This window comes from Centroberyx affinis, unplaced genomic scaffold (assembly GCF_046629955.1).
Source record: "Centroberyx affinis isolate AG114_WGS23_722 - 3 ecotype Tasmania unplaced genomic scaffold, CSIRO-AGI_Caff_v1 ptg003528l_1, whole genome shotgun sequence".
Lineage (NCBI taxonomy): Eukaryota > Metazoa > Chordata > Actinopteri > Beryciformes > Berycidae > Centroberyx > Centroberyx affinis.
Window position 1 is genome coordinate 310766 of NW_027281472.1, and position 15661 is coordinate 326426.

The following is a 15661-nucleotide window of genomic DNA, read 5'->3' on the forward strand; positions in this document are numbered from 1 at the left end:
GCAACACTTTCTGTATCTTAACTTGTTTGACCAATCATGGTGCTCATGCTCACGGAACTGTCCAATCCCAGAGCTTGCCCTTGACCTAAACCCACCTCATAACCCCTGTGTCCCCAACACTAGCCTGTGATTGGCTCCAACAAGGCCCCCAATTCGCCCTTCTATTAGGGAGATCACACCCACCCAGTCCTTATTTGGACATGTGGACTATCGGGGGGTCCAAACTCATCGATGGTGAGCCTGATTATATACACAGTATTACCAAGTTTTATTTGAACACTGACTGACCTGAACTGTTACTTTAGCTTTAATCTTAGAAGACAGAACTCCCTAAGATTCAGGACTGTAAATATTCCCATTTCATAAAAGACATCAGTCCATTGTGGAAGCAGGAAATGCATTGTCTAATAGAGATAGGAATTGGAAATAAATTATTTCTCCCTCTCTCTCTCTCTCTCTCTCTCTCTCTCTCTCTCTCTCTCTCTCTCTCTCTATCCCTTTCACTTTCAGTCTGCATCTCGTCTGTCCGGCCGGCCCAGTAGTTCAGAGACTCCCAGCGCTGCAGAACTGGTCAGCGCCATCGAGGAGTTGGTGAAGAGCAAGATGGTAAGGTGGACATGATAAACAGAATGACACATTCACACACGTACACACACACACACACACACACACATTCGCAGCTGTGTATCTCTGGTCTGAGAGGGTGTTTTCTTTTTTTTTTTCTTTTTTTTTTCTGGTGTTGTTGACGGCGAGGATGGCATCATGGCGCACCAGTCATCTGTCAGTGACTGTGACTCACTATGCCAGCTGTCCCCTGTTCCAGCAACCTGGCACATAAACCCAGCACACATGCCCATTGGCCTACATGTAGACACATATCAAAATCAAGGCATTACGGTTTGCTTTAGAGTCACACAGCGGTACTGGTTTCGATCCTTGTCGGAGAAATGCATTGTTGATCTTCATTCCTGTTTTTTCCCCTCTGTCCTCCTTCTCTCTCTCTTCCCTCTCTACCCTCCCTGCCTCTGTCCCTCTCCGCCAGTCCCTGGAGGATCGTCCCAGTTCTCTGTCGGTGGAGCAGGGCGACAGCAGCTCCCCTTCCTTCAACCCCTCCGACAACTCCCTCCTCTCCTCCTCCTCGCCCATCGACGAGGTGGAAGAGCGCAAGTCCGGCTTCCTCAAGAGAAGACAGTGAGTTTACAGCTCTCTCTGTGTCTTCGTTTGTTCTCATCTTTCTTCATTAGTGTGGATTACATTTGTATGGGGTAATGACAATTTCTGTTGTCTGTCCTCAGTTATGTGATGCTGGAGCTGGTGGAGACGGAGAGAGACTACGTCAGAGACCTGGGATCAGTGGTGGAGGTGAACAACGTTATCAAAATTTGAAAAATGGAAAAGTACCTGAAAATGATTATTATTTGGTCAGTATTTGCTATGTATTTTTACAAATGAGCTGACTCTCTCCCCCCAGGGCTACATGAGCAGAATGAAGGAAGAAGGCGTTCCGGATGACATGAGAGGAAAAGACAAGATCGTCTTCGGAAACATCCATCAGATCTATGACTGGCACAAAGAGTACGCCGACTGTCCTCTTCACTTTGACAAATTCCACTACTGACTGAAATTATACTTTGGTTTTCACTTAAAAGTCAGCTTGTATTAGCTCCCTTAGCATGGAGTTTTTAGGAATTACGATACAGCACAGGAGACACATTTTCCTTAAAACACACGTTTCTCTCTTGATTGGTCCACAGCTTCTTCCTGGCAGAGATTGAGAAGTGCTTGGAGGATCCTGATAGGCTGGCTCCTCTGTTTGTCAAACAGGTGGGAAAGAAAAGAAAAGAAAAAGAAAAAAAAAGTGGCATTGATTTAGTTTACAGCAAAGAAAAGAAAAAGAAAAAACAAATGTCAATCATTTTTAGATTATCAAGTGCATGTCATGGAATTGAAAGAGAGTCAGGGAATGATGTCTCTAACCTCTAATATTTCTCTACTTCTCAACGCTGCCTTTGTTTTTCTGCTTTTGTTCCTATTGCAGGAGCGGAGGCTACACATGTACATCGTGTACTGCCAGAACAAGCCCAAGTCTGAGCACATTGTGTCGGAGTACATCGACACTTACTTTGAAGTGAGAATGTCAAACTTTTTTTTTTTTACACCTATACCCAACCCTGCACTGACTCATGCTGTAAAATATAGCAAGTATATGCTAGTATCATTGTCTCTTCTAGGTCATTAACCATGCAGTATTAACCACATGAATAGTATTTCCTAAAGACGATAGTGTCATGTGTTTTTCACCAGGACCTTAAGCAGCGTTTGGGCCACAGACTGCAGATCACTGACCTGCTGATCAAACCTGTCCAACGCATAATGAAGTACCAGCTACTACTGAAGGTACATACACACTACACAACACTGCTTTGTACTTTACAATCATCATTCATAGAGACTCAAAAGTACTATCCACAGAACAGGAACATCACTGTTTGCGTTTATATTTTTTTACAGGATCTTCTCAAGGTTTCCAAGAAGGCTGGAGCAGACATAGTAGAGCTGGAGGTGAGACGTGCTTGTATTTCGGTTTCTTAAACTTTTGGGTGCTACTCAAATGAGTCATAGCTGTATCTACTGTGTGAATAGTCCACTCATAACAAGGGTCATGTTATATTCTAATGATCCTGTGTCTAAGGCTAAGAGACTGCATTGCTGATTTTGGTCCCAGGCTGAAAAAGTTTAAAAACACAGAAAAACACTTTGCAATTCTTCTGTCTTTCTACTTGACTGACATAGAAGCAGCTTGTCTCTAAAAGTTTGTTTTCTTCTCCTGTACCACCTTAGAAAGCTGTAGAGGTCATGTGTGTGGTCCCCAAGCGCTGCAATGACATGATGAATGTCGGGCGCCTTCAAGGCTTTGATGTAAGACTGATTTTTTATTCTCTCTCAGAAGTGTGTGTGTGTGTGTGTGTGTGTGTGTGTGTGTGTGTGTGTGTTTGGATAAATACAACAATGGGGGTGAGTGGTTGGTCTTAAGGTTAATAGTTTACACTCAATTTGTAATTGAGGACATCTGTCACTAGATGTCAGTGTCTACACATTTTTCACAGCTTTACTATAACTATTTTTTCTGCTGTTACAGATAGATTTTTTTTTACTCCCTTGTGTATGCACAATGTTCAGCAAGTGATGGAGATGGGCATGTTGTTTCTCCACAACAAAATAGACAAAAGTCTCTTTGCTGCCTCTCTGCCTTTCTAACAGTATTCTTTCCTCTACTCGTCTCTCCTCTGATATCCTGTACCCTTGCCTCCTCTCTTCCCTTTCCCTCTACTCTCCTCCTCCCGTCAGGGTAAGATCGTGGCCCAGGGCAGATTACTCCTCCAGGATACTTTCATGGTCTCAGACCAAGACGGAGGACTTCTGTCCAGGATGAAGGAGAGGAGAGTCTTCCTCTTCGAGCAGATCGTCATCTTCAGCGAGCCCCTGGACAAAAAGAAGGGCTACTCCACTCCTGGCTACCTCTTCAAGAACAGCATCAAGGTGAGTGCAACTTACTGAAATGGCAAAAAAAAAAGTCAAACTCTTTCATATGTGAAGAAGAGTATTAGCTACTGTCAGAACAAGTTGTAAGCCTCACACAAATAAATGATGAAACTCCATAGACATCCTTGGATTACATGTTCACTTAGGCGGATCATTCATAAATTCATAGATGGAATGTCAAACTCCTTTCTCTCCCTGTGTTCTTACCTTTCTCCACTCTATTCTGTTCCCCTTTCATCTCCCTCCCTCCCTCCCTCCCATCCTCTCTCTCTCTCTCCCCTCAGGTGAGCTGGTTGGGTCTAGAGGAAAACCCAGAAGACCCCTGCAAGTTCACGCTGACCTCCAGGTCGTCTAGTGGCAGCCAGGAGAGGTACACCCTCCATTCGGCTGGTCCTGGGGTCAGTCAGGTCTGGATCCACCAGGTCAGCCAGATACTGGAGAACCAGCGCAACTTCCTCAACGGTAAGAGACGGGTGTATGTTTTTTGACTATGCAATGTACACATACACCAAAATGATGGACTTGCAGTCGATATGGAAAATAATTCCTCTTCTGTCTTATCCCTCCCGCGCTCCCACAGCGCTGACATCTCCCATAGAGTACCAGAGGAACCATGTGGGTGGCGGCGGGTCAGGCGGTCCACCCAGCAGTAGCAGCAGCAGTGCTGGAGGCCTGGCAGGAGGCAGCAGCTCCAATAGCACCTCCAACATGGGAGGAGGAGGAGGAGGTGGTGGCGGCGGCTCTGGAGGATCAGGGGGCAACTCCTCCTCTCTCTGCGGCCCTCGCTCCCGACCCTCCCGCATCCCCCAGCCCTCCTCGCGCCTCCCCCAGCCCGTCCACCACCACCACCCCCCGGGCCCCGAGGGGCCCGACCGATCAGCAGGTACGTGGTCGCCTTGCCACCCCCAGACCCCTCAGTCCCTCCCCCCTAACCCCTATCCAGACACCGCCGCGGACGGGGAGCTGTTAGCCTCAGAGGTCCCTAAGATGAGGGTGCTGGATGGCCCTCGCGGAAGTAACAGTAATAACAGTAACAAGCCGTCAGGCAGCGCCGAGGGCAGCCCCAGGCAGGGCCTGCGAGGCTGCGAGGAACCCCAGAGACACCAAACGGCTAATATACCACAGATGGCCGTGGCTCCTCTGAATCTGTCTCTCAAAAACCCTCGAGTCGGGACGGTTTCGCCTCTGACTTCTCCTCAGTCCCCTGGAGGAGGAGGAGGAGGAGGAGGAGGAGGTCAAGGGAAGGAGGCCTTTGTCCCCAGCAGCCCGGCTCACAAAGGCAACTCTTTCTGGGCTATGGTCCCGGCCATGCCTCCCTCCCCCGCCAGCCGGCCTGGTTCTTTCTCCTACCCCAGTGACAGTGGCGGTGGTGGGGACTCTGTGGGCAGAGGAGGCCACGGGACGCCCTCTCATCATCGCCACTCCACCCACAGTAAGGACATAGACCGCATGAGCACCTGCTCCTCCACCAGCGAGCAGTCCATACACTCCACCCAGAGCAATGGGGTAAGACGCCAAATCAAGGCCCGGGCTTCTGTGCGGCCGAGTGCTACTCACTAGTCACTAACCCCCTCCTCACTGGCTGGCTGGTCAGTCAGTCATCCTGCCGCTGGCTCTGAGAATGGCTTGTACATGCAACATCTACTACTATTACTACTACTGCTGAAGCACTGGAGATTAATGGCTATCTAAGCGCGCTAACTTGGTCACTACAACGTGTGTGTGTGTGAGAGAGAGAGAGTGTTTTCTGGCTCTTTCAGATTGTACTAACAGTGTGGGTCTGGCTGATAGAGCAGCTGTCTAGTATCTGCTATCTTAAGCATTCTCTGTCAGCTACAGTACATGTTTGCTTCTCAACTGCAGCTAATAGGCACTAACAGTCACCAGTTGTTAAAAAATGTCTGCTTCTCTTTCACCTTTGTCCATTGTTACATGGAAATCTTCTCAAGCAATTATCCTGCAGTAATCACGGATTTCTATTCGGTCAAAACTTTATCATGTATGAAGAGCTGTTTCACTTTCTATTGTTTCTTTTATTGTTCCTTTCTCTCCGTTTCCTGCCAGCTGGTTTAGTCTCCACTTTGCCATGAATAGCCTCAAGCCTACACCAGCTGCTCTTTGCTTCAATTCCAGCTACTCTGTCTTTCTTCAGGCTGATAAAACTGCCTTCTGTGTTTCTTCTTGCTTGGAATATCCTCTACTTTATTTCAGTCTCTCTTTCTCTGTCTTTGAGAAACACAAACCATCCGTCTCTCTGACCTGGGGATCATACCTTGTGTTTTACAACTTCTGGAGAACATAACCACTGCTTTAGATAGAGACCAGTAGGTCATCACTGTAGACATAAGCGATTGCCCTAATTTTGCTCTAACCACACCTCTGCGTGATAACAAAGTGTTTGGTAATGCTTCCTTCGCCGCATGAGATCAGGGATGTTAGCGGGGCCATTTTGTGTGTTACTGTCAATCAAATGAAGCATTTGATTGGTGTGGAGCTATTAATACACCTATTTCCCCTCCTCGGCATCCAATAAAGTATGTGTGTACATTTGCATGCATGTGTATATCCTCACTATGTATGCCCATAGGTGATGTATTACTTCTAGTTATTATTATGTTTATTATTTGTGTCTTTGTGTATGTTTGTGCATGTGTGCGTATGTGTTGGTTTGGGTGTGTCTGCTAACAGTATGTACATATGGACGTATGCGTGCAGATGGAAATGTGGATGTGTGTGCAGTCTCACAGCGTTCAGTGTGATACAGTGTTGTGTGTCTCTGGGTGTGCAGCCTGGTTTAAAGGCTGAAGCTGTTCAATCCTCTGCCCTAACAGAGTGAAAGCAGTAGCAGCAGCAGTGTGTCCACCATGCTGGTGACTCAGGACTACGTGGCCGTGAAGGAGGATGAGATCAGCGTGGTGCAGGGCGAGGTGGTCCAGATGCTAGCCAGCAACCAGCAGAACATGTTTCTGGTGTACCGGGCGTCAAACGAGCACTGCCCCGCCGCCGAGGGCTGGATCCCTGGCTACGTATTGGGACACACCTCAGCCTCCATCACCCCCGAACTCCCTGAAGGAACCATCAAGTAAGGATGCGTGACGTTATCTCGAATATCTTAGATTACGCCGATTTTTGAATTGAAAAATCAGCAAGAATTGAATGTTCTCTTCTTTTTTTCGTACGGTGTAGAAAATCATTATCATGGCACACGGCGCTCCGCATCCGCCGCAAGTCTGAGAAGCGAGACAAGGAGAGCAGGAAGGAGAGCAAGGTGGAGAACGGCTTCCGCAAGTCTCAGGACGGCCTGGCCAACAAAGTCTCTGTCAAGGTAGAGTGGAAGACACAACTTTGATTATGAGTTTGATTATGAATCGATGTGTTGCCTCTTTGTCCTCTCTTTAAGTCTTAATTTACAACTGTAAATTCAAGAAACCCAATCTTGTCTTTTCATTTCATTATTTCAGCTTCTGAATCCCAACTACATCTATGATGGTACGTACACACAGTCGCTTTTGGCCAAGGAGTGTGTATGGGTGCACGCGCGCGTGTCTGTGTGTATCATAAAGGAAACACATTGCATAGCACTAATGCAAATGCACAACTGATTTTGCTGTCTTACCCAACCCATTAACCTCAAATACCTTTATCTTTTGAAATGATTTGTGGTGGTTCTTTTTAATCGTCCATCTCTTCCTGTCTTTGAAACCCCATTGTAGGGAATTGGATTTCAGACTGATTTAAGATTAAAGATATTACCCTCTCTCTCCAGCTCCTCCAGAGTTCCTCATCCCTGTGAGCGACATGGCATGTGAGAGTGGCGACAGCGTTACTCTGAGGTGTAAAGTGTGTGGTCGCCCCCGGGCCACCGTCACCTGGCGGGGACCTGACAACAACACTCTGAGCAACAACGGACACTACAGCATCACTTACAGGTGATGGGTTAGGCTATGTTTTGACTTCACTTGAACTTTTGCCTCTTTCTGCCTCTACTGGCCTCTATACTGCATTTTATGTTGTCGAATTTTGTGGGACATCTGATGGATTGGTTGACAGCACAAAACAGGGAAATGTTTACTTTTCAAGTAATACACAACTTTATTGTAGTTCATTCTAGCAGCATAGTCCCAACTTCATATTAGCTTACCTGGTCAGAATGCGTATTGGCTGTCATCAAAGGATGTTATCGGCTCTTGTCCTTCTTGTTCTTCAAAACAAACACACGCAAAGCCACACCAAAAAAAATGGCCCCTCACACAGGGGCCATTTTGAATACTTGGGGTGGAAAGTCCAGCCCTGTCCTATTTTTGTGAACCACGCATCATACAAACATTTATCAATTCCCCACTGAAAAACATTAGAAACAAATGGATCTCAAGAATGCAGATAGATGGATATAGGTTCACATTTTAATATATTATCACTAGCTACCAGAGTCTATCCTAGATACTAGCTTCCCTGCTAAATTGTGGCTGCTGTTCCTGAGATTGTTAGTAATTTGATAACTGTTAGGTCTACCTGACGTCCTCACTTATGTGTTGAAGTCAGGGTAGCTTTATATATTTACCAATCTTCCAGCTAGTTTCCCACACTGAGTGTTCATAAGGCCGTGTGAATAAGGTCAGTAGGGAGAGGACAAGTAGCAGCATCCTCTTTGCAGCCAGAACCAGCGGGCTCATGGGAAATGTGCTCTGGCATTTTGAGAAACACATGCTACACATCCCACCTTTAAAAAGGGAAACGACCATGTACAGTTAATAGAGAATCACAGCAATCATCACAGCAATTTCTCAATGGCTGTTGTCTGATGGTCTGTCCCCTCTGCCCTCCTCCCCTTCTACAGTGAGACAGGAGAGGCAGCGCTGCGTATCCTGGGAGTGTCTGTAGAGGACAGTGGTGTGTACACCTGTGTTGCCACAAATGTAACAGGCTCTGTCACCTCCTCCGCCAGCCTCAGAGTCTCAGGTGAGAGTCCATGGTGTAAACCTCCGAACGATGAATGTGCCAGTGATTTAACTGGATTTGTATAGCTTAACGGGTAGAGTATGGTACTAACACTGCCTTGGGTTAGGGGTTTGATTTCCACCTGTGCTAAAAATGCAAAGTCCTATTATTGGAAATACATTGCAAACTCCTATATGATAAGTACAGTATATCTGTTTGGATAATTTAGATGTACAGTTTAAAATACTTGACCTATTCTGATTACAATGTGTTCCCAGGAACCCCCGATGATGGCAGTGAAGTCCTCTGGAAGAGCAGCTTTGAGTCCTATTACACAGAGATCACTGAACTGGGAAGGTAATGTTCATATTCCAAACTATTTTTTATTTTTTTTTATTTTTGAGTCTGAGAGTCAGAATTTGACTGTCATGTACTGCTCCAGGACTTCATCAAAGCTAATAAACATACAGTATGGTTGCTCTTATTATTAGAAGCAGTAGTTAGTGGTAATAGTAGAACTAGAATTAGTCAGAACAAGAGGAATTGTAATGTCGGAAATGAATCAACAAATCTTTGACTTTATTAGAAACTGGATAACTGTTGAACTGAACATCTAATTCAAAGTAATAAATATCTAAATAATTAAATACATCTGGATCACTGAACATCAAACTCAAAGTAATAAATACCTAAATAAATAAATACATCTGGATCACTGAAGTTCAGTGATGAGGAGGAGAAAAGCACTGTAGATAAATGGATGGCAGCAGATTAAAAAACAGCCACTGTATAGATGAAGAGGATGTGCAAACATGGATTGTACAAAAACGGGGTGCAACTCAATATTGGGAAGGTGATCATAATACTTTATACGCTCAGTGTACCGTTCCCATCTCTGGTCCCCAGGGGCCGGTTCTCGGTGGCCAAGCGGTGCGACCAGAGAGGGAGCAAGCGGACGGTAGCGGCCAAACACGTCAACAAGAGGCTGCTGCGTCGAGAACAGGTCCTGCAGGAGATCCGGCTCCTGCAGACTCTGGACCATCCCAACCTGGTCAGACTGCTGGACACATATGAGACGGCCAGCAGCTACGTGCTCGTACTAGAGATGTAAGTAAAGAATAATGTTTCTTTTCCGTTCATTTAGATGCGGTGACCCCCACAGCTAGGAAAATGTAAATAGATGAAACTTGGATGAGCTTTGTCCATCATGTGTTCTATCATACTGTATCTGGTGTGTGTGTGTGCTACGGTACAACATACTGACTGCCTGTATGATGTGTTGCTGTTGTGTTCAGGGCAGACCAGGGGCGTTTCCTGGACTATGTAGTGAGCTGGGGCAACCTGACGGAGGAGAAGGTGGCTCTGTACCTCAGAGATATTCTGGAAGCTCTCCACTACCTGCACAGCTGGAGGATAGCACACCTCGACCTCAAAGTAAATACACACCCTTATACCTCAATGCACCTTCTACACAGGTCTAGAGGTCATGGAATTTCTGGAATATCATGGAATTTAGAGAGGTGTATTCCAGACAGGGACAGTCAGGAAATTTGATTTTTGGGAGTCAGGGAATATCATGGAATTTTACAAATACCAGAATGTGTTTTTCAACTTGTTTCACACATTCATTGCATTAGATGGTGGTTTTCAGCTGTTTTCTCAACAGCAAGCCCCAGTACTAGTACAATATGCTGGCATTACGAAATAATTTTTCCTGTGTGCCACTTTCCCTCCTCCCCCAGCCTGAGAACATCGTGGTGGAACATGCATCTTCCCAGCCGGTGATCAAGCTGACAGACTTTGGCGACGCGGTCCAGCTGAACCCCCCCTCCTCCTACATCCACCCGCTCCTGGGGAGCCCAGAGTTCTCCGCTCCTGAGCTGGTCCTGGGTCAGCCTGCCTCACTGACGTCTGACCTCTGGAGCTTAGGTCTGTAACAAGGGATGTGCAATATTATATGGAATTTATTTTGCATGAAGTTAGGTAGTATTAAGATGTTTCAGAAGAAATTCTAGCATGCTACAGTTAAGAAATGTACTCCCAATTTTTAGTCCCTGATTGACTGACTGACCAACTGATCAATTCAGCCATTCACTGATTCATTTACTGGTGTATTGACGGACTGAATGATTGACAGGGGTGGTGACCTACGTCGTTCTGAGCGGCGCCTCTCCCTTCCTGGACGAGAGTGCAGAGGAGACGTGTCTGAACATCTGCCGTCTGGACTTCAGCTTCCCCCAGGACTACTTCCAGGGTGTGAGCCCGGCCGCCCGGGACTTCGTGTGCCTGCTGCTCCAGGGCGAGCCGGAGCGACGGCCCTCCGCCGCCTCCTGCCTTCAGGAGCCCTGGCTCCAACCTCGAGGCGCCGGACACGCCGGCTCACACCGCGCGTCGCCCCAGAACCACCATCACACCGCGCACCTGGACACCTCCAGGCTCATCTCCTTCATCGAGAGACGGAAACACCAGAACGACGTCCGGCCCGTGGGCGCCATCAAGGCCTTCCTTCACAGCCGCCTGCTCAACCACATCTGACCGGAGAGCCAACAGAATTGCAGAATTGGAATGCTGATTGGAATGGCAACGCCCATTCTACTCTATTCCGGTTGTGTGACAGCACCAGCCTGTAGCCACCAGTATCTGCATTGAATGAATTCCTGCCTGCGCTGCCCTCTCCAAGGAACTTGGTGGATGTGTAACTTTGACTTCAGCTCAGTTTGGTTCAGTTGAGCGGTGTTAAAAGAAACCTACTGAGAGAACCACCAGCACCAGCGAGTCATATTTGTAATGATCTCCTTCTCCTCCACTAAACCACAAAAGTCCTACTGCTGCTGACTGACTGACCTCTGCTGATATGCCCTTTGACTCTGATCTATGTTGCTTGGTTTTAACCAAGAGATTTAGACACTTTTGTCCTCTTATAACCCCCCCCCCCCCCCCTCCTGTCCCTCCCTCCCTCCTCCTCCCCCCCTCCTTGGCATAATGTCATTATGCCTGCACAACAAAAAGAACTGTTTGAATCTGTTTGAGATTTCAAACACTGACTTAGCAGGGAGAAAACCAAGCTTTCTCAACAAGCCAGCGTGAGCAAGTCTTGTGTTTTGGACAGTGTTAAACAGAAAAAAGAAAAAAAAAACATAAAACAATACTGTATTATAAAAAAAGAAATTCAGGTTGCTTTCGGTTGAACGCGAGAAAATGTTTGTTTTTTTTGTAACGAGAGATTACTTTTTGTAAAAGAAAACATGTACAGTAAGGAAACAGAGAATTGTCTTTATTCGTATACCCTTTGGAAAGCGAAGGTTAACTAGCGAGTAGAACGAAAACGAGATGAATGAGACGCGTGAACAAAGTGGCGCCCGTCAGCAGGGTCCACTCCTTCTAGAACAAGACGAAGACCAAAACCACGTTTTTTCCAGAAACACACTGTAGTTCCATTCAATGCAATAGTTTGCTTATCTTTATGCCCCCCTCCCCCCCCCTTACAGTTTGAAAGGTGAAACCGTTTCACTTAGAGACACAGGCTAAATTAACTAGAGAAAAAAATAACAGCTATTGGGAAAAAGCTCCTCAGATTTCTAACTGCATCCGCCTTACTTTGTAAATAAAGTGTTCCTGCCTTTCATTCTCATTTTGAAGAATTCGTCTCCAACAGAACAAAATGCTTTTTTCATTTGCTGAGTATGAGTGAGTCCGGTCAGGTGGGGAGGGGCGTCGGGGAGCTGAGATCTCCCTGCGGGCCCTTTCTGCTGCTGGATTTTCACTATAAACAAAACAGCTACTAGAAATGCACTCGTATTTTGCATCAATTCCCATGTGCAATGTTGCAGCTTTAACGTTTATGCAACTATTTATGAAGACTTGTGTTGTAGCCGTATTCTTAAAAAGGCATGTACGTACCTGGTACTGCGATAGATGTCTGTATTGTGTTAACTCTTATGTATTAAGTTCAGTATTAATATCTTCAACCCCCCCCCACCCCCACCCCACCCTCCCCTAAACAAGAAGGGGGTTTCCGAAATAATGTATAAAAAAAATGTGTATCTATATTATATAGGCACTTATGCTTTCAAGTTTGTCATTGTTGCGTTTTTATTTTCTGTAACTATACCAAAGTTGACTATGCTTTATGTTCTCCCACTAAAATGTGTTTTTATGATTTATCATGTTAAGTTATAAACGACCACGCTGAACCCAAACGTATGAGTGTTTACATAGGTTCAGTTTGGCTTTATTTATTCTTATTGTAATAAATTGTTTGGTGGTTTATTGCTGAAAAAAAACTAAGTAACATTTCAGAATCACTTGTCTTTTTTTCAAGCTGTGCACAAAGTGGTTTGCTGTGTGAGTTTGTTTGGCTTCTGTAGATAGATCCTGGTGTATGTTGCTTGTTTTTAGCGTCTCGGTTTGACTTTTAAGATGACTTGGTTGACATTCTCACCAAGCAACAGGCCTGGAAAAAGTCTCATAGTGACTTTGAATGATTGGAGAATGCTGTTATACTTTTGGGGAACGGAACACTCAAAGCTTGTACCACCAACATGTCAAATATTCCACAATAACCCTCCGATCAAGATCCATCAGCACTATCCTGCATCCGCCACAAAAGAGATATTTTCCACTTCATTTGAATGAGTTGATGTGTTAAAGTGAAGAGCTTGTTCAAAACTGATGTCTGTGTTTTTTTTTTTTTCGTTAAGTGCCAGTTGGGTGAGTCAGTCTAGAGAGGTGGGTGAAACTAAAACAGCGTTCATTGTTTTGTTTTTTGTTTTTTTCATTTTATTTGAAGAAAGTTATTATCAAATAACCTGTTTTATTGTTAAAGGAGTCGATAATGTGTTGAGTTCAAGGACTCTTGTTGGTCTGTATAGTCCAGGTCTCTCATTTCATGTCCTCTTTATTTATTGGTGTGGATCTGGGTTTCCCAAAAGCACGCTATTATTCAGCGCATCAAATTTCCATGAGCTTAATCACGGAAAAATATGATCTGAGTACTAAGATGCCTTTGGGGAAACTCGACCTATTCGTTATGTAAAGCTGTACAGAGAGGGTCAGGCAAGGTGCCCATGCCCAGGATGTAAACCTCATAACTATGTCATATTTTATACATAATACACATAGTACAAGACTGCAGCAATGTCATTTTGAATGTCTTATTATGACTTGTTTTTACTTTTGCATGTATATTTCTTTGTACAGAAAGTTGTGTTTACATGTTACTATGTGTTGTAAATATTTTATTTTGTCCTCAGTTATTTTGCCATTAAACGTACAAGGAACAACAGGTCCCTCAATGACTTTGTATGCACATTTTTACATGCATTGACTCATACAGAAATGTTTGCCAGCTTGTCTTATTGAATACAGTTGAAACCAATTAACCATAATACAAAAAACACATAGGCTGAAGTTACACAGAGAATATGACTGACCTAACTCCCGTTTGATGTTTTGATGTCAAGATAAAAAAAAACTGTGAGAAAACGTTTTTTCTTTTCCTTCCTGTGTAAATGTGGCCACGATGAGCTCATATTTAGCCTGTCTTGGGGAAAACCACGGTTTCCAAAGATGAAACAAAAAGGAGGAGGAGGAGGAGGAGGAGGAGGTGTGCACAGTAATACCAAGTGAACGTATCTGCCCAGATGAAGATCTGTACTGCTGATAAACCAGAAACAAAGAAGTCGAGAAGGGATGTCAGAGATCTTATCGGTCCGCTGCAGATACCGCTGCTGTGCATGAATCGGTCGACTGTAATACAGTAAAATGTCAGTGCAACAGAATGCACGCTCTCCCCACCCTCGAGTCCACTTCTAACATTAGTCACTTCTGGTTTGAAAGAGCTAAAAGAGAAGTTACTGTAAAAACAACTTTTTTTACTGCTTGATATGCACATGATGATTATCATATATGTGTGTGGTGTTGGAAGAAACTGCATCAGAATGTGGGATTATTTGGGGAAATACATTTTGCACGCATGTTTGTGTGGGTTTTGAAGGAAAATTGGTTCAAATATTTTAAATAGTATTTGTTGTCTAAAGCAAGCAGTTCAGTAGTAGTTCATGTGACATTTAATCTTTTACCTACCTGTATCTGCATGTGCCTACAGGTGTTTGTGCAAGGAGGTGTGTATGGAATGTTTGTTATCAGGTGTGAAATCCCTACTGTTTTTCGCAGAATGAGAGCAGCAGCAGGTGCTTTGCATCAAACCACAGAGGTCATATCTGTGCAATCTCCACACTCAATCTTGCTATGAGATTCTCACACATAAAAGCAGTCAAGTGTGAAGGTGCTGCTGGCATAATGGTTCATATTTTGTCACAGAATCTGGATTTTGTATGTTATACTTAATGCTGTCATGTTTTATAAGTTGGGTTAGGCTGACTCACCAGAACGGAGGCAAGATGTATTTCAGATGATTTGATTGGCTGTGTGTGCGCCCCATTCACATGTAAAGCCACCTTTGAAGACAATGCACACTGCACACTCCGATTGGTTTCTAGAAAAATTGGTATCTTTCGGTGAGTAGACTAGTGAGAAAAAACTCTAAGAATGGTGGGTATAGGCCTCGATTTCACTTGTTTTGATGACTCATAACTTTTCTCTTTGTTTCAGTCATCTAAACTGTCGGACAGGGAATTCTGTGTATGAATGAGTGTAAATTCAGGGGAACAGAAGGTGCTGGCTGTCTCGAAGGGGAGGCTGTCATCTCAATACTGAGAAATATGAAAGGGAAAATGATCTTATTGTCACCCACACACAAAAGAACAAAAGAACCAGATAACAATCGAATAAACTGTACACCTACACCTGAATTCTGCTTCACCACTAGGTGGCACCAAAGAGCTGATATTGCATTTGATACTTTGGTAATCTTAGAGCAGTAGCTGTCAGACTTGTGCCATGGAGCCTCAAGAGCATACTGGTTTTATTTCATTTCAATGAACCTGGAAACGTGGGAATTTACCTTTGGGTCAGGGGCATTTTACCAAACTAACCACACACTCTTTTTATCCTCCTGGTTGGGTGAGCATGTTATGAATATTATAAATCGTATAAGTCTTAAATTGTCACTTTGCAATTTGTTTGCAGCTTTGTAAACCTTCACGGTTGAGCGGTCTACTGGGGCGTTCCTTGTTTGAGGACTCTGGTAAGTAGTTGTGTGTACGCATGGTCAGACTTG

At 44.8% G+C, this 15661-nt stretch overlaps 1 protein-coding gene across 2 annotated transcripts in view; it reads left to right on the plus strand.

The window, feature by feature from the left end:
- The window catches only part of triob (trio Rho guanine nucleotide exchange factor b), an 84006-nt gene extending 70090 nt beyond the window's left edge, over positions 1-13916 (plus strand). The window contains exons 38-60 of one of the 2 annotated variants that reach the window (XM_071539863.1): positions 511-606; positions 1043-1191; positions 1296-1362; positions 1472-1575; positions 1755-1824; positions 2039-2128; positions 2305-2397; positions 2512-2562; positions 2842-2919; positions 3349-3540; positions 3828-4005; positions 4124-4204; positions 4292-5049; positions 6375-6625; positions 6730-6868; positions 7005-7032; positions 7310-7472; positions 8381-8502; positions 8760-8838; positions 9388-9588; positions 9777-9915; positions 10224-10410; positions 10619-13916. In XM_071539863.1, the coding sequence (XP_071395964.1) occupies positions 511-606; positions 1043-1191; positions 1296-1362; positions 1472-1575; positions 1755-1824; positions 2039-2128; positions 2305-2397; positions 2512-2562; positions 2842-2919; positions 3349-3540; positions 3828-4005; positions 4124-4204; positions 4292-5049; positions 6375-6625; positions 6730-6868; positions 7005-7032; positions 7310-7472; positions 8381-8502; positions 8760-8838; positions 9388-9588; positions 9777-9915; positions 10224-10410; positions 10619-11016 (3714 nt within the window). In that variant the 3' untranslated portion in view covers positions 11017-13916. Of the gene's footprint in view, positions 1-510; positions 607-1042; positions 1192-1295; positions 1363-1471; positions 1576-1754; positions 1825-2038; positions 2129-2304; positions 2398-2511; positions 2563-2841; positions 2920-3348; positions 3541-3827; positions 4006-4123; positions 5050-6374; positions 6626-6729; positions 6869-7004; positions 7033-7309; positions 7473-8380; positions 8503-8759; positions 8839-9387; positions 9589-9776; positions 9916-10223; positions 10411-10618 lie in introns of both variants that reach the window. The other variant, XM_071539862.1, reaches the window with a different exon arrangement.
- The last annotated feature ends 1745 nt before the right edge of the window (positions 13917-15661 follow it).